This window comes from Macrotis lagotis, chromosome 4, assembly GCF_037893015.1.
Source record: "Macrotis lagotis isolate mMagLag1 chromosome 4, bilby.v1.9.chrom.fasta, whole genome shotgun sequence".
Classification (NCBI taxonomy): Eukaryota; Metazoa; Chordata; class Mammalia; order Peramelemorphia; family Peramelidae; genus Macrotis; species Macrotis lagotis.
Genome location: NC_133661.1, coordinates 52,459,786 through 52,483,580, shown reverse-complemented (window position 1 = coordinate 52,483,580; position 23,795 = coordinate 52,459,786). Strand labels below are relative to the sequence as shown.

The 23,795-nt window shown below is 43.8% G+C and overlaps 1 protein-coding gene across 1 annotated transcript in view; it reads left to right on the top strand.

The window, feature by feature from the left end:
• PSAP (prosaposin) overlaps positions 1–22,682 on the top strand; it is a 32,301-nt gene extending 9,619 nt beyond the window's left edge. The window contains exons 2-14 of the mRNA XM_074232780.1: positions 4,377–4,510; positions 9,232–9,306; positions 9,858–9,983; positions 13,941–14,147; positions 14,644–14,793; positions 15,220–15,276; positions 18,642–18,770; positions 19,739–19,834; positions 20,348–20,522; positions 20,615–20,772; positions 20,912–20,992; positions 21,139–21,252; positions 21,429–22,682. Coding sequence (XP_074088881.1) covers positions 4,377–4,510; positions 9,232–9,306; positions 9,858–9,983; positions 13,941–14,147; positions 14,644–14,793; positions 15,220–15,276; positions 18,642–18,770; positions 19,739–19,834; positions 20,348–20,522; positions 20,615–20,772; positions 20,912–20,992; positions 21,139–21,252; positions 21,429–21,464 — 1,538 coding nt within the window. The 3' untranslated portion in view covers positions 21,465–22,682. The remainder of the gene's footprint in view (positions 1–4,376; positions 4,511–9,231; positions 9,307–9,857; positions 9,984–13,940; positions 14,148–14,643; positions 14,794–15,219; positions 15,277–18,641; positions 18,771–19,738; positions 19,835–20,347; positions 20,523–20,614; positions 20,773–20,911; positions 20,993–21,138; positions 21,253–21,428) is intronic.
• Positions 22,683–23,795: the final 1,113 nt, after the last annotated feature.

Sequence of the window (23,795 nt, the reverse complement as noted above, 5' to 3'; positions counted from 1 at the left end):
CACACAGCACACAGCTAGGTAATTATTAAGTATTCTTTGCTTCTAAAGTATCATCCTTTATGTCCAAATCTTGTACCCACTCCTACCTTACCTTAGTATACTGTGTAAGATGTTGGTCTTTATCTAGTTCCTACCATGTTATTTTCTAGTTTCCTAGTCTTGTCAAATAATGAGTTCACACCCAAAGGCTAGGCTCTTAATTGTCTCTGTCTCCCTCCCCTCTCCCCATCAACCTAATTATGTAGTGAGATAAGATTGTGCTGAGGAATTTGGCTCTCTGAAGACTTGGAAAAAGTTCAGTATCTTTTGAAGCTTAACTTTGTCATTCTAATTTCCCAGAATTCATTTTTATTTGTATTTCCAATTATATTGCTGAAGGAAATAGACATTCATTTTTTTTTTTCAGTTTTGTTTGACTTTGTGGCTCCATTTGGGATTTTCTTGGCATAGATTCTTGATTGTTTTGCTATTTCTTTCTCTAGCTCATTTTACAGATGAGGAAACTGAGGCAAACAGTGGATGAGCAGGCAAGGATATAGCAATCTTACCCTCATCTTCTCAACTTCCCTATTTGCTGTCATCCTTCCCAACCTCAGTGTCAGCTTCCACTTCTTCCTCCACATTCTAGTAAGTCAGTTGCTTAGTAAACATTTATTAAGCACCTACTGTGTAAGCCATGTGCCTATACAGTACTTTTTTAAGTGCTGGGAGTAAAGGGAATAGGAAGAAAAGCAAGACGATCCCTGCCCTCAGAAGAGCTCACTGTTTGGAGAGGAAGCAAAGAACAATTAACAAGAACTGCACATAGTGGAAAGAACTGAGAAGATACTAGAATTAAGAGAGGCTTCTCAGGAAGCTAGGAGGCAGGGGGAGGAATGCTCCAGGCTGGACCAGCTGAGGAAAGCTGAAGGAACAGCTTGGAGGCCAATGTCACTTTTTTTTTTGGTCAAGGCAATAGGGTTAAGTGGTTTGCCCAGGGTCTGAGGTCTGATTTGAACTCAGGTCCTCCTGACTCCAGGGCTGTTGCTCTATCCACAGACTGCCCCGCCAGACCAATATCACTGAATGGAAAAGCATAGTAAAAGACTGAAAAGGGCAGGATTACAAAGGGTTCTGGGGGATTTTTTAATTTGGTTTCAGATAAATGGAGATAACAGGAGATTTTGAGTAGAGAGTAGTGATATGATCTGGACTTGTGAGATCATGAGTGGTGGAATGGAATTGGAGAGGAAGACAGACTTAAGGCAGGCAGACTTTCCAGTCCACTAATAATGTAATAATACATAATAATGTAAGGTGATAGAGGAATTTTTTTTCAGGGTAACTGAACTTGTGAGAAACTATCTTACAACTCTTCTGCATATGTCTGTGTTTTAACTGCATTGCATTTGTTCATTTGAGCCTAATCTTTTTTTGTGGTGAGCAGTGTAGATGAGAAGAGGGGAGAAAATGACCCACTCATCCTTAGAGCTTCCTCCTTCCTCTTCCCCATTTGGCAGAGAGCCTTCCATCTGGAATACTTTGTTTTAAAGGGTTCTTGATCCCTAAGGAGCTTCTTTCTCTCTTTCAGACCATTTCCTTTGTTCCCAGAATCTAGTACTTGAATGATTTTTCTCTGTTCAGATAGAACTCAGTGGAGGAACTTTCACTTGGGATGACTTTTTATCTTAAAGGAATATCTGCCTCCAATATTTTATGGTAATCTTATCCATTCATTCATGATAATCCTTATTCTATTCTTTACCATATCCATCTAGATGGAGGTGGAAATGAGTTACAATAGGGGATGTAAGTAAGGATGTTTTCATTTTCTGGGAGTTCACCTACTGCTTGTAGTTCCTTGATTGCTCTGCTTTGGATGCCTTGTCAGTAGACCCTGAAAGCCCAGAGCTCAAATCAACCCAGATCCAGATAAGATCTCTAGCCAAGGTGGAGTGGGACTACTAGCTCTCTTGAATGTAGCCTGCACAAACTTGCATTCAGAGCTGGGCCTACTTTTATTTTTATTTTATTGTTTTTTTTTTTTTTTTTTTTTGTAAGGCAGTGGGGTTAAGTGGCTTGCCCAAGGCCACACAGCTAGGTAATTATCATGTGTCTGAGGCTGAATCATGTGTCTGAGGCTGAATTTGAACTCAGGTACTCCTGACTCCAGGGCTGGTGCTCTAGCCACCCCTGGACCTAGTTTTATAGTAGCAGATAATTACCTCATTTTTCTGGGTAAACATGGGTACCTACTTGTCATTTTATGCTTCTATGAGAATATATTCTGAAAGTGGAGGTTGTCCATGTGCAAGTAAATCACCCTGTTCCTAAATATAGGTGTATGTATTTACACACACACACACACACACACACACACACACACACACACATCCCTCTTTGTGTTCTTTATTTTTGTTTTTCTTAAGGTCTAGGCCACAGTAACCAAAGTTCTTAACAAAGTTAAGCTGGGGGGGGGCTGTTGAAGTCATTTGGTGTTTCAAATCATTAGTAATCTAAACTTCTGCCATCTTCTCATACACGAAGTTGTGATTGTTTGGCCAGCTAGTTTCTGAGCTAGATCTTGTGAATTATTTTTTTTTTTCTGAGTAGAGTTGAACTGGAAGTGGGGGGGGTGGCAGGTTAAGGAGATTCCTTTACATCATTTCCTAGAACGAGATGTAAGTTTGACATTTAAAGCTCTTCCTAACCTTGCATTTCCAGTCTTTTCTCCAACCAACTCTGACCTGCACACAGACACTCCATTCCCAGAGGCCTGTGCATGTTCACCCTCTCTCCTCCAGGCTTAGAATTCCTTCCCTCATCTCTGATTCCTGGTTTCCTTAAATCTCAGCTCAAGTCTGACCTACAATGTGGTCTACAAAGAAATTTTCTTTGTTTCCCTTAATGCCAGTTGTTATTTAGTTCTATCATCCAATTCTTGTGCCTCATTCAGGGGTTTCTTGCCATTTCCTTCTCCCCTGCTCATTTTATAGATGAGAAATAGATAAGAAAATAGGATTAAATGACTTGCTTAGGGTCATACAGCTAGTGTCTGAGGTTGGATTTGAACTCAAGATCTTGATTACGACCTCCACACTTTGTTGTCTACTGCCCTAAGTGCTGTACATAATATTATTTCAAAAATTGGATATCATGGAGCTTTTAAATCATAAATTAGTGAAAATTTAATCCCAGGCCTAAAAATTATTTTTTAGGTTTTTGCAAGGCAGTGGGGTTAAGTGTCTTGCCTAAGGCCACACATCTTAGGTAATTATTAAGTGTCTGAGGCTGGATTTGAACTCAGGTACTCCTCACTCCAGGACTGGTGCTCTATCCACTAGTTAGAGCACCACCTAGCTGTCCCCCAGGCCTAAAATTAAAAGACCACAAAAAACCAAATTCAAAACAGACATAATGGTTTTAAGAAAAAAAATTTAAAAATTGACAGTAGATTTTGCTGTAATGATTTTCTGTGGTTAACAAGAATGACTTCTAACATCTCCAAAGCAAAAGTTTTACAGGTCTGGTCCCTTCACATTTAGGATTGGTCATTGAAGCCCTCCATTTTTGCCTTACCCCTTTTATAGTCTCTGGACACTGGGGATCTTTAATGTTCAAAAGCCTTCTGGATTAAAATCATCTTCGCCTTCTGCAGGGAAACAAAACTTATTTTCTTCATCCATCCATTATTACGTACACTAGTTTGTGAATGAACTGTTCAAAATGAAGCTTGTGTCCAACTGAGCATCTAAATTGACTTTCTGGCCTGCAGTTTGCTCAGGTGGGAGAGATTGAACCGACCTGAGGGAGGGCTTCAGGTGCCTTTTCTACCTCCTCCGGTGGGCGTTGGGTAGGCATCTGATGAATGCAACAGCTTGAACACTAGTGGAGCTACTACTTGGAGCTTCCCTTTTTCTCAATTCCTATCCCTTGGATATTCTTGAACCCCTCTGACTTAACAATATGATACAATGATGACTAGTGTTATTGTTTTAAAGAAGGAAAAGTAGATATAAGGAATATGCCTTAGAGTGAGGTTTTCTTGGAATTTATTATAACCAGAACATAAGATTTAGAGCAGGATAGTTCTTTCAAGACTCTTGAATCTAACACTCAGTCTGAGTCAGGGAGTTTAGCAACTCCCTCAGGCAGGATTTGAACCCAAATTTTCCTGTAAGTTCTGTTATCTCTCTGATACCATGTTTTTCAAGAGTTTAGAATTACATTGTCTTATAGAAGAGGCTAGTTAAGCATTTTGGTAATGACTCTGGCAAGTCATTGTCAGTCCTAGACTGTTTTTATCAAGGAAATGCTGTGAATCAAATCAATCTCCCGGACTGTGTTGATTAAACACTTATAGGTTGGAAAGTTTATTTATGTTTTGTCTTTTTCAGCTCTGGCCGGCCCCGTTTTTAGGAAGGAAGAATGTGCAAAGGGTCCCCAGGTCTGGTGTCGGGATTTGAAGACGGCATCGGAGTGTGGAGCCATCAAACACTGCAGGCAGGCTGTTTGGAGCAAGCCCACTGTGGTGAGTCTTTGCTCAGTCCTCATGATTTCAGAATTTCCCAAATGCTTTCTGGGATAATCAGATTATTTGTGTTATACAAGTATAGATTCTAGGGCAAAGGAATTTCCAGGCTTTTCATTGTAACTTTAATCTGGGCTTTGGGGGGGGGGGCAGGAGGTCCTTCTGTATTGATTAGAAGTTGTTTGTTTGATAGCTGTCAAATGATCTCACCATCATAGGATTTTCTCAGTTATCATGGTAAATATTCCATTTGCAGGAACTTGGTATGATCCTAGCAAACTTCAAAACCTCAACAGGCACATGTCTGCTTCAAGGAGTCTTTGCTGGGACAAAATAGGTTTAAGTTCTTAATCAGTGGTGCAAAAGGGATTATCAGGATTAGACCAGTGGTTTTCTATACAGTAATAGTTAATTTAAGATAGTCATTTTTCAGATTTAAATTTTAATCTGCCTTTGGTCTTGGAGTTATTAGTAGTCCTTTTCACTTTTATGTGATACATGGAATGTGGCCTTCATCAGAATGTCTTTGGTTTAGCCTGCTAGTCTACCTCTGTTCAGAGATTCTAGGGTTATAGACCCTAGAGGTTCATCATTCGTTTTAGAAATCAGGACACTGAGATTTTGTGGGGAATAACTTCTTCAGCATCCCATAGCAGGTTATAGGACCTCAATTGGAACACCAGTGGAGTGAGTGGTCTTTTCCACCCCACCAGCCCTTTCCTTGTTCTGCCCAGCCCAGAGCCAAATTTTGTACCTACAGAGATTCTCTTGAGGACTGTCATCTGGGGTAGAAAGGAAATTTTGTGACAGAATATACGGAAAAGGGCTTTAAGCCAGCTCTGTTTGCAACCCTGCCATATCCATTTTCTAGGCAGAGTTCTAATTTCTCCAGTTCTTCTAAGAAAATAACTTGCAGAAAGATCTACACTGAATGACTTCTGGGAAATTTCCTTGAGGTCTTGGTTCTCTGTAACACTTAGCCTATAAGAGAAGGATCTCTGAGTATGCATTTACTGTGGCTTTTGAGCATCAGTGAGCAGCTGCCCTAGCCTCATTTCTACAGGCCTATCTTACTGACTTCTCATACATTGAGTGTAGAAACTACAAGTCCATCAAATAGTGTCATGCAAATTATGATTCCCAGAAAAAAAGTCTGTTCTTTTTCCATCCATGCAGTCCAGATCATGGCGGATGTGGTTTTCTGGCTCCCTGGTCATTCCTTCTCCTTTTTTCCAAGGTACTAAGAACCTGCTTCATAATGTACCTCATGTACTCTTGCCCTTCTAGCACAGGGCATTTCACCATTTCTGTGTTCTCTTAACCTCCCAAACCCTCATGCACATGGCCTCTTGAGACTCCTCCACTGAGACCGCACAGCAGTGATCACACTCCTCACATTCTTCTTTCTGATCATAACTCTTCGAATGCATTCTCCCTTCTAAATTCGTTCTCTGCCACTGTCTTGACTTTAGTCCATGACCCTTCAATACCTGACTCCTGCTCTCTCTAGAGCCCAATCTCAAACATTAGCCAATTCAACTCCCATCTTACTCTCTGCTCTTGTTACCTCCCTGTCTTTTCCCCTTGCTGGCAGATAGAGTCCTTTATTGAGTCTCTTTCTCTTTGATATTCCACACAGAAAGTATTCTAAACATTATTTCTTATCATAACTTGCCCCTAAGGCTGAAGACTGTATGTCTTTTTTTAAGGGTTTTTATTTTTTGGCCAGGCAATGGAGGTTAAGTGACTTGCCTAAGGCCACACAGCTAGGTAATTATTAAGTGTCTGAGACCGGATTTGAACTCGGGTATTCCTGACTCCAGGGCTGGTGCTCTTTCCACTGTGCCATCTAGCTGCCCCCATCTTTCATTTTCTTAGACAATTTTTTTCCTGGAATCTGGTTATAGCCTTCTACATCCTTCAACTTCTAAGCCCTCTGAAATCTGGGTCGTTGGAAACTTCCCTCAGTATTTAGAGAGACTGCCCTTTTATTCCTGGATAAGTTTTGCTCTCTGGATTTTGTCTTAACTGCTCTAAAACTCCCTTTGACTCATCATCCATTTTATAGCCTCTAAGTGGAGGTTCTTGAGCCCTCTTACCTCTTTTTTTGGCAAGATGATTTAAATTTAATGTAAATTTAGACTTATTTCAAGATCTCAGAATTTTAAGGGACTTCTGAGACTAATCTAGTTCAACCTTTTGTGAACAACAGACTTCTTTTTTTTTCATAAATAACTATATATTTGATTTGTGTGAATCTCATTTTTATAACATTTCCTATAAGTTACAACCCCTCCTCACTCCTCAACTTTATTTCTCTGCTGTCTTGCCCTCCTGTTCCTTAATCTACCACCCTTCCAAGAGTTCCTCCCTTACATACCCTTCTATACCTCCCTCCTCATTAATCCACACACCCTTCTATATACCCAATCCTAATCCTTCATCCTCAGATTCAGTACCCTTGCTGTCACTGCTTAACAGACTATTCTTCCAACAAACCAATGAATCCTTAAGCCACCTTTGTTTGAAGGCCTCTTTATAGTCTTGGCAAATCCAGTCTACTCTGGACTAGTTCCAGTTGTTAGAAAGATTGCATTTACCATGATTAACTGTGCTTTTCTTCCCCTTCTAACCATAGGTCCTAATTCTGCTCTGTGGGTCCAAGCAGAGCTCTACCAATTCCTTTTCTAAACAGTTTCACAAAAATATCATGGTCATCCCCTCTTCAAAAGCCTCATTACCTTCAGTCCCTTCAACATAAATAGATAAAGTAAATAATGTCAGTCACAAACATTAATTAAGCACCTGTACCTGTGACTGTTGTGGCCCTCTTATCTCTACACACCATTAGCTTCACCGTGCAGCTGATTCACAGATAGATCCTCTCTAGCCTCTCCCCTGAGCTTCTCCCTTTTTTTTTATTTTTAAAAGTTGTTTATTTGCAAAAAGTGGAAAATAATTTCAATTTAAGCAACTTTTTTTTTTTTTTATTTTTTAGATTTTTGTAAGGCAAATGGGGTTAAGTGGCTTGCCCAAGGCCACACAGCTAGGTAATTATTAAGTGTCTGAGGCCAGATTTGAACCCAGGTACTCCTGATGCAAGGGCTGGTGCTCTATCCACTGTACCACCTAGCCGCCCTGTAACTTGTCTTGACAACAATAATAAACTATGTTTGAGCACAATTATTTTTTCCTTAATGAAGTATTTTACAATTAGGAAAAATTCATAAAACATCCATATAATGAATTCTAAAGCACTAAATTAGAAGAAGTTATAAAACAATTAAATGATTCTATTATAAAGATAATAGGAAGAGTAAGTCACTTGCTTGTCACTTTCTGGACCCATATGTCTTCACCTTTATCTAAACAAATTGGACCAATAGTGGCATACCTAGGAGGAATTCATTGTACTCCATAGGTCTCTTCATCCCAATATGGCTTTCCTCTTCAGGTCACAAAAATCAATCTTTGCCTCCAGAAAGGGGGAAAATGAACTGCCCTATTGTTTTATCCACTGCTACCCACAAACTAGATGAGAAAGATTTTTGACATCATCAAGCGCTACAAGGGCACGGTTACTGATCTAGAGGCTAGACATCCTAGAGAATGAAGTCAAATCTTAGGATCTTCTTACAATAGTGGGAATGATGGAAATTCCATCATTTGGGATTTTTAAATCCCAAAAGATGATCCTGTTAAAGTGCTGCACTCAACTTGCCAGCAAATTTGGAAAACTCAACAGTGTCAGACTGGGATTAGAAAAGATCAGTTTACATTGCCATTCTAAAGAAGGGCAATATCAAAAATGTTCAAGTTATTGAACAAATGCATTCATTCATTTCACAAGCAAGTGAGGTTATATTTAAGCAGTATGTGAACTGAGAGTCAGAGGAAATAAAGACCAAATTGCAATGTTCATTGGATTTTGGAGAAAGCAGGGTAATTCCTGAAAAAAATATACATCTATTTCTGCTTCACTGACTATCCCAAAGTCTTTTACTATGGGAATCACATCCATAATGTGGCAAGTCCTCAACAGAAGGGACCATCTGATCAGCTTTTCTTTTTTTTTCCATTTTTTTTCTATCAAAGATATCACTTGAGTTCTACAATTTTCCCCCCAATTTTACTTCCCTCCCCTCACCCCCCTACGGAAAGCAATCTGCCAGTCTCCACTTCGTTTCATTTCCATGTTGCACACTGATCCAAATTGAGTGTGATGAGACAGAAACCACATCCCCAAGGAAGAGACAACAAGATCACATCTGATCATCTTAATTTGTCTAAGGAAGCTCAAAAACACTTAGAAGTGATCATGGAACTGAGCTTCTCTAATTTACCTATTGGACACTTCAAACCCAATGTTCCAGAGACATCTCCAACTAAACACCTAAAACAATATATTTCTGTCAAACTCACATCCCCTTCTGTTCCTTGCCCTACGTGTTCATTCAGTGTTATTTTACTGATGAAGTAAGAGGTCTGGAGAGATGAGGCGTTTATAATCTAATGAGGGCTCTGGAAGACCCCTCTCATAATGCTGAGTCCAGGTCTGTGAGGTGGTGCCCTGTGATTGAGGGATAGTCTTCAGACTGAAGCACATGGAGCAAAGATAGATGTGAGTGTCTTTATAGAGAAAGACAGCAACACAAATATTCCAGTAGTCACTTTGGCATTTTAAGTCGCTCACTAGATTTGATCTTGGCTTTCTCTTTCAGAAATCTATCCCGTGTGAAGCGTGTAAGAAGGTGGTTACAATTGTTGAGAACTTTTTGAAACAAAATGGCACCGAGGTAAGCAGGCTATTGCTGTTGTGGGTAGGGGTCGTGGATGTGGAGAAATGGGGGTGAGAGTTAAAGTGAGATCACATAGGTTCATTTAAATAATTTTACCAGGATCTTTCCAACAAATTTTCCCCTCCCCAGATGATTCTGCTTGATTTCTCTTTATCTAATCTTCCCCAGAATCAGTAGTTGAGCATAATGCTAATTTTGGTTCCCTTGACATCGTTCTGTTGGTGTTTGTGTTCATGAAACAGAGGGAGGGAGGCAGGGTTAGGTAGGCTCCAGCCTGAGGGACAGGCTTTACTGGGAATTCTTCTTTTTCTTTACCCACCCAGTCCTGATGAGGACTGATAGGGATTTGGTCTTAGCCATCTCTTTGGGTCTGTTTCCCTAAGTATTATCTCTTCAGCATCCTGTTATTCTCTGGGGAACATGAGGGCTCATCTCCTGTATACTCACAACTGAAGGAATACCCCACTAGATTTTTCCCCCGCTTTGAACAGATTGTTTGGGAACCCATTTCATATCTTAATGCTTTGCTTGTGTCTTCCTTGTCCTAGGCTGAAATTGAGAGTTACTTGGAGAAGGAGTGTGAGATGCTTCCTCAAGAGGATTGGGTGGACAAGTGCAAGGAGATAATGGAATCCTACCTACCAGTTGTCATCAATGCAATTGAAGGGGAAATGGTGAGAAGAGGGGGTGGGGGAGGACCAGTGAGGCTCTGGCCTCTAAAGTTCCTTAGGGAGAAGATTAGAACAGGCCAGGGTCCTCTAACAGAACACATTTCAGTTTTCAGGTTCAGTCAGTTATTCACCAAGTATTAACCATTTCCTATGCATCAGGTAGGGTCGCCAGGACATATGGTAGAGAGCTCTGGTGTTGGAATCAGGAAGATTCGTGTTCATGACTTGAAAGGACACTTGACCCCCATTTACTTCAGTTCATCTGTGAAATGAGCTAGAGAAGGAAATGGCAAACCCCTCTAGTATCTCTCAGAAAGAAGTGAATCCCTGCTCTTGGGAGTCCACGTTTTGATGTGTGAGAGAGCTGTACATTTATTCATAAATAGACTGGGGACAAGGCCAGGGCAACAGACATGGAGTTAAGGGCATTGTGGAAAGGCCTCATACAGAGCATTAAAGGAAGCCAGGGCTTCCATGAAGCAGAAAGAGCAGAGGAAGGAGAACACCACTGTATCAGCAGGCCTGCATGACCAGACCATGGACTCTGCAGGGATAGACAGAGGACCTCATGGGTGATCCTCTAGGGAACAGCCACATCTGGCCCATCCTAGGTGCCATCACCCACTTGTGTGTCTCTGATGTCTGTAATGTAGATTGGTGGATTAAGCTTTGTTGTATTTAGAAATGTAGTAACCATTCTAGTCCCTATATGGGAAATAGGGTGCCACTGACTTTTGGGCTCTAGGGAGACTAGCAACTCAAGAGAACCCATTGGTGACTGAGGATCGAAGGAAGGGACAGTTTAGGTATGAGTTTAGAAGAATGGTTGTTGATGGGATTGGTCAGAGGGGGTGTCAAGACTGGCTACTTTGGGGTTTAGATGAATACTAAGTCCCTCGATGGTCATTGGGAAGTTCAGGGCAAGGAATGGTCAGTTTTGTTTGTGGAATGTCAAGTTTGAGACTGACATTCAAGTTACAACACTTACTAGCTGCTTTTGAGAGGATTAGAGCCAGATCTAGAAGCCATCTGCAGAAGATAATTGAACCCTTGGGAACCAACGAGGTCACCCAGTGAGGGTGTAGAGAGAAAGGGTCCAGGACAGAACCTTGGGCTACTTTCTCAATTAGTGGGTGTAATGTAGGGCCTGAGCAGTGGTTAGACAGGTATGGACAGCCTAAAACATCACAAGAATCCAGAAAAATGGGTGGATCCAGGAGACAAAGGTACCTCAGGGTGGTCAGGTGAGGGTTGATCAAGAGGCCTTTGGAAGTGACACAAGTGCTTTCATTGGATGGTGGTGGCAAACTGAGGAGCCCTGTGGGGAGATGGTTTTGGAGATTTTTTTTCAGGTACTTAGGATACAAAGAAAAGCAAGCATTGGAGCTCCCTCCTACATAGGACAGCAGGCCTCAGGTTAACTGCCTTAGGTATGGGTGGCCCAGCTGGATCTGCATTCCTAGTGCTTAATAGTTTTTTAGTGATTTTTTTAATGTTCTCTTGGCTTCCTTTTAATATTGCTACCACTCTTTGCTTCCCACCCCCCCCCCCCAAAAAAAGTTCAAGAAAAGCCCTCCCTTGTCTCAGATAAGTACAGGAATTTAGCTGAAAAGGGACTGGAGAAGATAGAGGAAGATGGTAAATAGTTCCAGTTTGCATTTGTTTGTAGTCAGAAAGAAGGAACCAGAAGATGGGGATGGAAGATGAAATACATAGATGTATGTACACGCTACATGCATCTCTATGTTCATACATATATGCATATATGTAGATTAGTTTGCCACTGTAATAGAAGAGGAAATGAGAGGGATCTTATTTATCAAGGCATAGACACATGAGTAGAAGAGAGACCTGGAGGTAAATGGTCTGCTTTCTTGGAGAGCATGAAGTAGGGTGGGGGGGTGTATCATTTTGGGGCAGGGTTGGCAGCCTTCCTGAGGTGAGGACCTACCACTCGATAACCAAGTAGTAGGTGAACCACATAGAACAGTTGTGTGGCTTTCTCCATCTTGGATCTGAAGCATGTGGCCAGGAGAGGAGAGGAAGCTTGATGGGAAACCTGGTTTTGGACTGGCTAAGGATAAGGGAAAGGCATTCCAGAGGAGAGTATGTTATGGGGTTGAACTGGTTTGCCAAGGTGTAACTTGTTCTGTGACCTCATTGCTTCATCTTTCTGAACTTTTTTACTCTACAATTTTTGTATCTGATGATATGTTCATAATTTCAGCATGCTCCCTGCCCCCCCCCCCCCCCCCCCCCCGAAAGGTAGAAAAATATCCAGGCTGATGGTTTTTTTGGTCCTGCCATGAAGGTTGTTAGCCAGAGGCTTCTCTTTTCTGACCCCATCCTTGGGGAACATCAGTAGGAAGACCTTGGTTAGAGCTTGATTAGAGTGGAACAGGATCCAGATTGGGAAGTGTGGGAGCCTGGAACACGGACTGTCCTGGAGCCCTGGTCTGAGTAGTCTTCCCAGGAGTCCCGCAGCTGACCTCTGCCAGCCCTGCAGGGGAGGGGAGCACTGGAAAGACATAGGACACAGGAGAGGGTGCTTAACCTTGGAATTAGGTCACCAAGCTTGCTAGCTCCATGACTGGGGGAGTCCCCTCCCCTTTTCTGCAAAATGGGAAAAAGAATACAGCATGTCTTTCTGACTTGAGAAGGAAGCTCTTAACCATAAATCTCTAACTTTTCATATAAGAGCTGCTTTCACTTCTCCACATCACACAGCCATGCCACAGGGACCACCACCACTGACTGGGGTGGGGAGGAGGTTCCCAGCGTTTTTTTCTGTTGAGGGCGTTGGGTGTGGAGGGTTCCTGGTGTCCTGAGTCAAAACTTTGATTCTATGTGGTGTCTGTTGCACTTGGTTCAGTCTCATACCTGCCCTACATTATGGGTTAAATCAAGTTTTGTTTCCTAGTCTGGGATCCCAACAGCTACTAGTACTGTTGTCTTTGGGAATGTTGGGGATCCCTTGGATATAGAAATGGTTCTCAGATTCCCTGAGCCTGGGTTCTGATGGGGTACACCTGGACCCCTGACTAGTCAACTGTCTGGCTTGGTTATGGCATCTCCCAATTCCTAGAGGTACAGAGAGAGAAACCCAGCACAATCATCATGCTGGCCTCTCTGCAGCCCAAGAAAAGCAGAAATGATAGCCTGGTCTTGAGATACTTAGGGTTGATCTGATCATGACCAAAGATGTCATGGGGGAGATGTGGCCAGACAAATGAAAGCAAAGTTACTGTTGGTTGAATTGAAGCAGTAGAAAGCAGGAGCCTGGGGACTTGAGGGGCAGGAAAGTACAAGTCCTGCCCTAGAGTCACTTCATACATGGGGATGGGGCTTTATTTTTGGTAGGATGCGGGCTGGCTAGAATGGATCCAAAGGAGAATAATGAGGAATGCTAAGAGGACTGTAAATAGCACCTGGGGGGAAGACCAGTTAAGAAACTAGGAAGATGATTTTTTCCTGCAGAATGGATATGAAGGATCATATGGTCTTTAGCTGAACTGTTTGAAGGATTGGCAGGTGGCACAAAAGTCTAGACCTCAGACTGATTGGTGCCAATGGATAAATGATGGAGAGACAGGTTTTGTGTCGGTAGCCATCTGAGCAGTGGGATGGGTCACCTAGAGGCAGTGAGCTTCATTTTTACACTGAATGCTTGTTGCCGGGGAGGTTGACTGAATAATTGCGTGGACACAATACCTAGAACTTATCTCATTGAAGCCTGGTCTCCAAGCCCTGCGTTCCCCCTGCCCTATGGGAACACAAGCATGACCAGTAGCTGGTTTTCTGCCTTTGCCTCAGATATCTTGGGTAGTTAGCTTGTCGGCAAAAGGAAGTTGTTTTTGAGTGGTGGGGTAGGATTAAATCAAGAGAGACCATTTCCCTGGAAACTGGGAAGCTGCATCAATCAGCCCAAGTAATTTCCGCTTTTCTTTTTCTCCCTGGTAGAGCAATCCTGAGGAGGTATGTAGTTCCCTCATGTTTTGCCGATCCCTTCAGAGTCATCTGGCCACTCTGAGCCAGCATCAGCAGGAACTGGAATCCAACTCCATCTCTGAAGCCGACATGTCCCAAGTGGTGGCTCCCTTCATGGCCAATATTCCCCTCCTCCTTTACCCTCAGGGAGAGACCCAGAAAAAGCCCCCTCCATCAGAGGTAAAAAGGCTAATCCTTTTATGGTGATGTTGGTTGGGGAGGGAGATAAATGGGAATGTTGATCCTCCCTTGCCCATCTTCAAATTGGTGAATGCTTGTTTCCTGGTGGGGTGAGAGAAGGCATGAGAACATCCTACTCATTAAAATCAAAGGCATAGGACCTCTTGTTACATCTTGCCTATGGCACAGGGAGGTTCTGGTTCAGGATGGGTCAAATCCTTCTGGCTGGTCTGTCCACCATAACATACCACCACTGGTGTCTCTTATGGGTTTTAGCCTTTTGGCAATTTATATATTCTGAATTCCCAAAGGTTTGAGAATTAATTTGCTTTTCATCATGACAAAGTATGATTGGAAAAAGTCACTTTCCCCTGGGATGGGTGAAGAAAACTAGGTGGGAGTGTATCATTTCTCTTGGGTTACCATTCAGATTGTTGATTGGAGGTGGGGGGTAGGAGACAGACAGTTAGGTCTCTTAATTGTGTCTTTTCTTCAGAATGAAGAGGAGGAGGATGTGTGCCAAGACTGTGTTAAGTTTGTGACAGATGTTCAGGATGCTATCAAGACCAATTCTTCCTTTGTTGAGTCCTTAGTAGATCATCTCAAGGAAGAGTGTGACCGCCTTGGACCTGGCATGTCAGACATGGTAATCTCTTTGGCTTTTCATAGAAGGAAGGCTTTCTAAGTCTAGAGTCTTAGGGCTTTCAAGATCAGAGCTGGTATAGTGGAGATGCTTGGAGAAACAGAGTCCATTGGAAAGCCAATGAATGGTTTGTGTTGATATTCTTAAAGGTACTGGAAATGGAGAGCAGGGAGATTGGGGCTGGGTTGATCCAGGATTGGACATTGGCAGGTCCTGAGAAAGGGAAGGGCAGGGCATCTGCAAAATGCTGGTATTGCAATTGCCATATTTAGATGTGGATCCCGTGGTTAAGGTCCATAGAATGGGGGCTCTTTGTGCACAGGAAGTTTCCAAACTCATTCCAAACTCATGCTACTTAATAGTGGAATTAGATTGATGATTATTAATCTTTAAATTAGATTGGACTTTTTTCTCTTTCCTCACCTGCAGTGCAAGACCTATATCAGCCAATATTCTGAAATTGCCGTTCAGATGATGATGCACATGGTAAGTGGAGGGTAGAACTCCTTTCCAGTGTTTTTTGACATTGCCCTCCCACCCATCCCATGATTTCATCTTCAGCCAGAAGCCAAATTCTCTTGGTCCTTATGCTGGATTTTGCTTATATTAGGGACTCTTGACCTTGTTAAGGACTCTTAGTGATTTGCCTTCATCTTCCCCTCACCCTCCTCCCCTATATTTTTTATTCATTCTCTCCTTATTTACAAAGGAAGTATCCTAGCTCCTCCTCGTGGGGATCTGTAGAAAACCTTTAGGCTATCACATTGCTTCTCCTTGAACATTAGCTCAGTTGAACCCCATCCCTTCGGCTCCATCTATTTCAGAATCCCTGGATCCTCGATTGCCGAGCCTTTGCCTCACGCTGAACTGAAGTGGGGGGTGGAGGGGGTGGGATAGGGTGAGCCATGATCCTGCTGCACTGAGCTCGCCAGGGCTGTTCTGCCAAGGCTGGGGGAGGGCAAGGCTTCCCAAAGAACCTGTTTTGTGATGCTAAATGCTCTCCTGTTAAGAGGGTGAGAGATGGATGGTGTCCTGTTGAAGGATATTAGGTGATGTTCTAGGACTGAATCATCTATTCATCTCCATTCCTTTTCCATATTCCCCTTGTGATCCTTGTGATCAGCTTCCCATTTTTCTGAGGATTAGGTAAAGGGAAAGGTCTGGGTTTTTAAAAATCTATATGAGGACTGAATTAACATTTTTAGTTTCAAACTAACTGAATGAACACATCCCACAGATAGGAATAAACTTTTCTGAATATTAATAAACTCACTGATACTAACTTTGGTTGGGTTCTTCTCTCTCCTTTGACCTTTATAAAGCACCTAGGACTCAATTGGTATTCCTCTACCTTGCATTCTATGTTTCAGAATTCTTAATCTTCTCAATGAGGAGATTTAAGAGTGTAGGATTATATCCATTATAGACTTGAGGATTTTATTCCTTACCACATACAGCATTCAAAGGAGAGGATTGGCGGATTTCTCCCATTTCCTTAGTGTCAATAGATCTTTAGGTTTATTTAGAGAATTCTGATGGGCATGTCCAGAGCATGTGCTTAGTCTGCCTGGGGGGCTCCTTGGTGGGCAGAGCCAAGGTGGATTTTCCACCTCCCCCTGGGGAACTGGCTGCTCAGCTTCTTTGTGACACCTTTGTTTACATGTGATTCTCAGCTTGATTTTGTTTTATTTAACATTTTTTTCTTACCTCTTATGTCCTTTCCTTTCTGATTTTCCACTTCGATCTCCTGTTTTTATTCTCAACCACAGGATCAGGTAGGTGACGGGAAACTTGTCACTAGTAGTGGTAGTGCTGGTTTGGTGGCTGCTTCTTTTGAGATTCCCTTTCCCAGCTTTGTCTCAACCTCCTTTGACCTCTTGCTAAAACCAGTCAGTGGCAAAGGGGAGACAGAAGGGTAGGGTCCAGTGTGGGGGCCCCCCCTTACTGCTGCAGGTGATGAGAGCTCCGCAAGATCTTGCCCCAGGGTCGGAGGGGACTGGACAGGGACCAGCATGAGGGGCATCTCACTTCTTCCTCCAACGAGTCTGCATGCCTCTTGACCTGCTTTTCATAACACTAGAAATGCTTCTGCTGCATGAGTGATCAACAATCCCAGAGCAGGTCTCTTGGATCCAGGGAACTGGTACTTTAGGCACTGGCTTCTTTCTGCCTTCTGGGGACTGGGGAAATCATGCCGAGACTGGGCCTGGAATCGTTCTTCTATCCGGGCCAATCGACCTTTTTGAAGGAATGCTTTCCAGGGGGAATGTTTCATTTTTCCATTGAAGAGTAGATGTCCGGGTCAGCTAGGTGGCACAGGGGATAGAGCACCAGCCCTAGAGTCAGGAGGACCTGAGTTCAAATTTGGCCTCAGACACTTAATAATTACCTAGCTGTGTGGCCTTGGGCAAGCCACTTAACCCCATTGTCTTGTTAAAAAAAAAGTAGATGTCTGTCTGCTGACCAATTTCACCTGAGTAGAGAAAAGATGTACCTGGGGTTGGGGGGGCTGCCTAAACCCTTATGTCTCACAGGAAGCATCTGTGAACTGTGGCTATAGGTAGGTGAGGGGTTCTTAAACCCTCTCCCCCATCTGGATCGTTATTTTCACTACCTTCCAATTGAAATGTATTAAATGTCCTTACGAACTAAGCTGCCACCACAACATATAGACTCCTGTGAAGGGGTCTATAAATAATCACAAGACCACCCAAGAATCCAAGAGGCAGAAAAATTTTAGAGCCTCACATTGAGGTTGTCACAGACACTTCAGGAACAGGCCCTGGTAGTTTGAGTTTGGGCTTCTCAGCAGGAAACAGTCTTTTTTACCTTACTCTTCAAATTCCTGTCTGGCTATGTAGAAGCTAATAGACCTGGATTTTAGCACCTGCACAAGAGGTATATCTGGTCTTGTATATTTTGGAATCTGCTCTCAAACCAGAGACCTTTGATCTCCTTTTATAGCCCCAGCTTCCAGGTGGGGCTGTCCATAAGCTTCCTGTCCCTCAGAATGGGGTGGGGGGGAGTGGCGGGCGGGGAGGGTGGACTGTGGTTTTTGTCTGAGAAATGTTCTCAGTGAGGTCTAGAGTAGGATTGCTGGCTTTTGGGAACAACCGCCTCTAGTTGTCTGTCTTAAAATAACATTGCAACTTTAATCTGGTCTGGTTTTTGGTGTGTGCTGCTTAGATGGTATCTAGGAGGAGCACCTCCTGAATAGACGTCTGCTCAGTGTTTGGGGGGTACACTGATTCTAATTTGTAGAATTTGGAGATGTTAGCTTGATGGCTGTGAAGCATTTTCCCCATGCTTATTTTTAATGGCAGCACAGAATGAATTCCATTAAAAAAAAACAAGACCCTGTCCCTGCCCTGCCCTGCAGATAGTCCATAATCCTGATGATGGATTTGCTTCATTCTTAGCAGATGGTCCATTGGGAGCCCTAGCCCAACTGGATGGATTTCTGGTGGTTTAACTGGGCTATTGGCTATTGGGAGTTGTTGGAAAGCCAAGTTATTGTCATTGATTTTTATCTTAGAGGAATAACTGGTCCCTTCATTCCAACATTTTGAGGACAAAGAATACCTTTGAATATGACCTTCCAGTTGAATTGGGTGCATAGGATGGATGGATTAATGGGTCGAGCAGTGATATGTATCTCAGTAAAAACGTGATTTTTTTCCCACCAATATTGACCAACATATTGGCAGAGTAGATCTTGTCTTTCTTACCTCTCTGCTGCCCACTGCTTCCTCCTTGGGAGGCCTGGACTCTGTGGGAGAGGCAGTGGTTTGTCCATTCATCGGGGGTATCCTGGCCCTCCCTAGAACTGATTCCCCATTGTTTTTCTAAAGCAACCCAGGGACCTCTGTGGATATGCTGGCTTCTGCACAGGGAAGGAAATGCCTCTTCAGGCCCTATTCCCAGCAAAGGCACTGGCCACCAAAGTGATCCCTGCGTTGGAACTGGTAGAGCCGGTCAAGGTGAGCCTGTGCCCTGGGTTGTCCAGGGCAGAGGGGACAGCTCAGGTGCTCCTTGAGAGAAGATGTGCCTGCCACAAAATATTTCCTGGGGCATCTTCTGTGAAAAGTTGACCCTCCTTGATCTCAAGGACAGAAATTGCACATTTTGGGGGAGGGAGAGTTGAGATTTTATAGCTTTTGTGTCTCTTTTATATAGCTTCTGACCTGTTTTTCTTAGCAACCTTAGCAGCTGGGGTGCGTTGATGCATTGATGCATTCTGGAGCTCAGTGAGGTAGTGAATAGCCCCTGAAATGCATTTCCTAGAAGTAACAGGGTCATAGATGTAGAGTTGTAAAGGACCTTATAGATGAGGAAACCGAAGCCCAGAGAGGGATAAGACTTGTTAGTGAGTTGAACCCAGGACCACAGACTCCATGCTCTTTGCACTGCTCCCAGACAGGTTCTCATTGGCCATTAAATCTACTTTCACTATTCTCCATTGTCCCATGTGTTGACTTTGCCTAAAATTAGGCAATTTATCAAGGTTGGCTAGGTTTCCAAAATACTCCCTCCCATCCATGTCCCCATCTCCTCAGCCCCAGTGCCATCCCTTTGTTGTCTAATGGGTTCCATGTTGCCTGTTGGACAAGAGTGGGTAGAGTGTTTGTCCCTATCTTGCAGATGAGAACCTTGATGTCATGAAGCTTGGGTCACATGGGTAATAGGTTTTTTTGGCACCAGCATCCAGGCCTCTGAACCCCATAGCTCGCTGTGAATTCAGAATCAAGAACCCCCAACCTAGAGTCTGAGGTCAGCATGCTCCCATAGGGGATGCTGAGTCCCCTGCTTTCTGTGCCTCTGTTTCCCCTAGGGCACAGCCCTAGTTCTGGAGCAGTGTGTGTTAGGAAGTGTATCAGGCAGGAAGCTCAGGGAGCAGTGGGTTGTGCCATCCCACCGACCTGGAGGTCCCCATGTCCTCTCTTAACAGAAGGCCTCGGTCCAGATGAAGGCAGGTCCCACTTGTGAGCTGTGCCAGTTGGTCATAAAAGAGATCCTCAAGTTGCTAGAGGGCAACAAGACCAAGGTAGGTCATCCCTCCAGGGGGCCGGCCACTCTAGGTCTGGACCCCTTCAAGCCAGCTTGCTTCAGTATGAGAATGAGGTTTGTCCTCTGCACATATTTTGGTATTAATTTATTTGGAAGCCAGTGAGCGTCTTGACTGCTGGTGACTGGGCCAGGCTCCGATATGGTCTATGCACCCTCTTCCCTTCCCTCTCTGCTCCCATCAAAAATCAGAACCCAAAATTACAGCCCCCAAACTGACCTTGAGGCCAGGAGGATCCGAATTCAAATTCAGCCTGACACATGACTGGGTAATCAGTCATCTCCAGTTGTCCTGATCCATCTCTGGCCACTGGGCCCAGATGTCTCTGGTGAGGGAAGCTGGGGACTTGGCACAGCCCCCTCCCCCTCACTCAAATCCATTTCATGTGCATCACCCCCTGCTATGTGGTCTTTGAGAAGGACAGATATCATCATCCTCACAACCCATAGCTGCAGCCCCCGACTCAATTTAACTCCAGCCCTCCTGTCCTAGGAGGATATGGTTAAAGCTGTCGAGAAAGTCTGTTCCGTGATCCCCAAATCCATGGCTCAGGAATGCCGAGACCTGGTGGAGTCCTATGGCCCAGCCATTGCGGACCTGCTCCTGGACGAGACCAGCCCTCATTTGGTTTGCAGCCTGCTTAACCTTTGCCAGAGCAAAAAGTCGGGTAAGGATGGCCGCCCAGTGTGGCCCTCTTGCTCAGGGCCAGTTTTTACACTCCTCACCTCACATTGCCTTTTGCATTTCCTTGTTCTGCAGTGAATTTGGCCCAGCTGAGGAGTGGTACCTTCTGTGACCTGTGCAAGAAGATTGATGGTTATTTGGACCGGAACCTGGACAAGAACAGCACCCAGGCCATGATCCTCACCGCCTTCGAGAAAGCGTGTAGCATGTTGCCCGGAGTCTACAAGGAAGAGGTAATGCTAGGGCTCCCTGGAGCTTGCTGTGGGAACCCAAGCTGCTGGACCCGCTCATCCCTCTCCCTATTTGATGCCGGGTTCTGTTGGACCCTGGCCCTCGTGCTGTCTGACTGCTGACCTTCCTTCTGCTCCGCAGTGTGATAAATTTGTGGAGCAGTATGAGCCCGTCCTGATAGCAGCCCTGCACGAGGAGATGGACCCCAATACTCTGTGTCTGGTAAGCTCAGGGCCCAGGATCCAGCCCCTCTGGGAGCTGGTGTACTCTGGGTTCTTTCTGAGACCCCCTCCCAACTCAGGCGGACATCTCTGGGGTCCAGGCAGCTTCCCTCTGGGCTCAGCTCATTCTGCTTTCTTCCCATATAGAAAATCGGAGCTTGTCCCAAAACTGCTCATAATAAGCCTTTGTTGGGAACCGAGCAATGTGTCTGGGGCCCGAGCTACTGGTGTAAGAACATGGAGACGGCCACCCAGTGCAACGTGAGTGTCCCTGTCCCTGTCCCCCCTGTCAAGGCCTGTAGGTCAGAGGAACTCTGTTGCTTCTGGTCTCCTTTGGGTACCATGCAGTGCCCAGCTCATGACCGGCCTCAGCTCCTTGGGGGAGACTCTGGAGCATGGGCCTTGGAAGCTCCTCATTTCTCTCTCTTCTCTTCTAGGCTATTGAACATTGCAAACGCCACGTATGGAACTAGAGGCCGTTCTCTCTTGGAGATGTTGCATCTACTTTCCTATTGTGTGTCTGGGTACTGATGTTTTTTGTTTTTTTTTGTTTGTTTGTTTGTTTTTAAATGAGCCCCACCTCCTTTTCCTTGTACCCATCACTGTTTTGTTCCATTTGTCCATCATTGCCATGGGCCTGAGAGGCGCCAAACTTGGCCAGGTCACCATTCTTTTCCCTTCCGCTGGATGAATGATGTGCCATGACTGCATCATGGACTTGGGTCTGGGGGGATGGTGGGAGCCTGCGGATAGGGATGGCAGAGGAAGCAGGGACCTGACCCAACCCGTTCCTGAAATAACCCCCAAGGGTCTTCTGGGTCTTCAGGCTTCCTGATTGACTAGTTGTGTTTAGAACTCCTGGGCTCCTCTCCCTATTTCAGGCTGCTCCCCTTTGTCTGGTGGCTGCCTTAGTGGTAGGAGAACAGCACAGCTTTATCCTCTAATGCTGGCATTTAGAGCCTTGTTGGTGTGTGAACTAGTTTTCCCACAATGTGGAAGAGCCCCAGTCTCCTCATCAGAAGAAGCTGCTTTTGGCTTCTTCTGGTTTGCCCCAACTGGAAGGAGTCAGTCCGGCTCTTGCTTTAGTTTCTTTGAATACCCCATCCTTAGGTTGTACCTTTCTTCTATTCTCTATTTCTTGGGGATATTTTCCTTGATCCTTTGCTTGTTTTGGAGTGGATTTGGGGAGGTGGGGCAGACCTGGGGCTGTGTCGGGGTGGGCTGCTCTTTTCAGGATTGGGGGGGGGTGGGGAGAGGTTCTGTCACTTGTTTCTTCTGAGGTCCTGACTTAGTTCAGGACCAAGCAGTTCAGAAAGGATTAATTCTGGGGAATTTTGGCTTGTACTCATGGGGTGTCTGACAGTTGGGAGCACATAGTGCACCTTGTGGTTGCTGCTAGAGCCCCTTCTTAGATGTTATTTCTTAATTATGATTTAAAATAAAAAAAGCATCCTGCTTTTCTTGCTTAGTAAAAATGTGGCTGACCTACCCAAGTGCAAGTTTCTTCCTTGTTACCAAATGTAACCTGAACCTCAGTTTTTCCTTTTGTGACAGCAGCTTCTGCTCTTAGGTGTTCAGGAGGCAGGATGTGTTGTTGCTATTAAATGAACTAAATGTTGATGATTTTTGTTTTGTTCTGGTTTTGCCTTAAAGCTTTCTGTAATTAACAATAAAAGTTCCAGTAAAGTTGTGATTGGTCTTTGCAGCTGTTTGTCCCTAGAGTAAGATGTGACCAATGAGAGCAAGTGTGAAGTGTGTGTGTGTGTGTGTGTGTGTGTGTGTGTGTGTGTGTGTGTGTGTGTGTGTGTGTGTGTGTGTGTGTGTGTTTGTGCCCCGGGGGGGTGGCTGGATGGAGTAAAGGTGAGCAGAGAAGCTATCCTATAGAAATCTTAAGATTGAGACAGTATATTGTCTTCAAAGAAGACAAGGTTTCACTACATGACTGCATGGGTGTACCCTAATTAATTCAAAAGACAGTAATAGTAGAGACTAATAGAGCTAATGCAGTAAAAGGAAAGATAGTGATTTGACTATACATATTGTCGAAGATAGGTAAAAGGGAAAATGACATTCTAGATAAAACCCAGCAAACTTTCTTATAGGCACCTATAGGCCTATATAGGCACCTATAAGCCTAAAAACCAACAATAAAATTTATTTTGTTAGCAAAGTGAGTCCAAAAATAGTTGCAAACATCTTACAATACTCAGATAAGGAATTTATCTTATGCTGAAAGGAGCCATAGGTAACTGATAGATGAAATATTGATCACTGATTAAAATGAATTAAAAATCACCAATACTTGTGTATTACCAATGGAATCCCGAAAGAAGAAATTTTATGGTCTACCTGCCAAGACATTAAAAAAACTGGATATGCTAAGTTCTTGTGTAGATTTCCTTAAATTGTTTTTTTTTTTTAATTTAGTGTTTCCCTAACCAAATGACTCAAAGATTACTTCATAGATCTAGTAAAAAACTTTATTCCTCTTGAGGAAATTAATGAAAAAGGAACCTAACAATACCAGATCTCAAACTATAGTTTTGTTCATCTTTTGTGATTCCATATTTGGGGATTTCTTGGCTCAGATACTGGCGTTGCTTTGCCATTTTCTTCAGCTCATTTTATAGGCAAGGAAACTGAGAATGGAATGTGATTTGCATAGGACCACGACAAGCCAGTATCTGAGGCCAGAATTGAACCTATTTGTGTCACACAGCTGCCCCAAACTACACTACAAAGCCATAATCACCACAGGAAATTAATGGGTAAGAAATAAGAGGTTTATTGGTGGAGCAGAACTG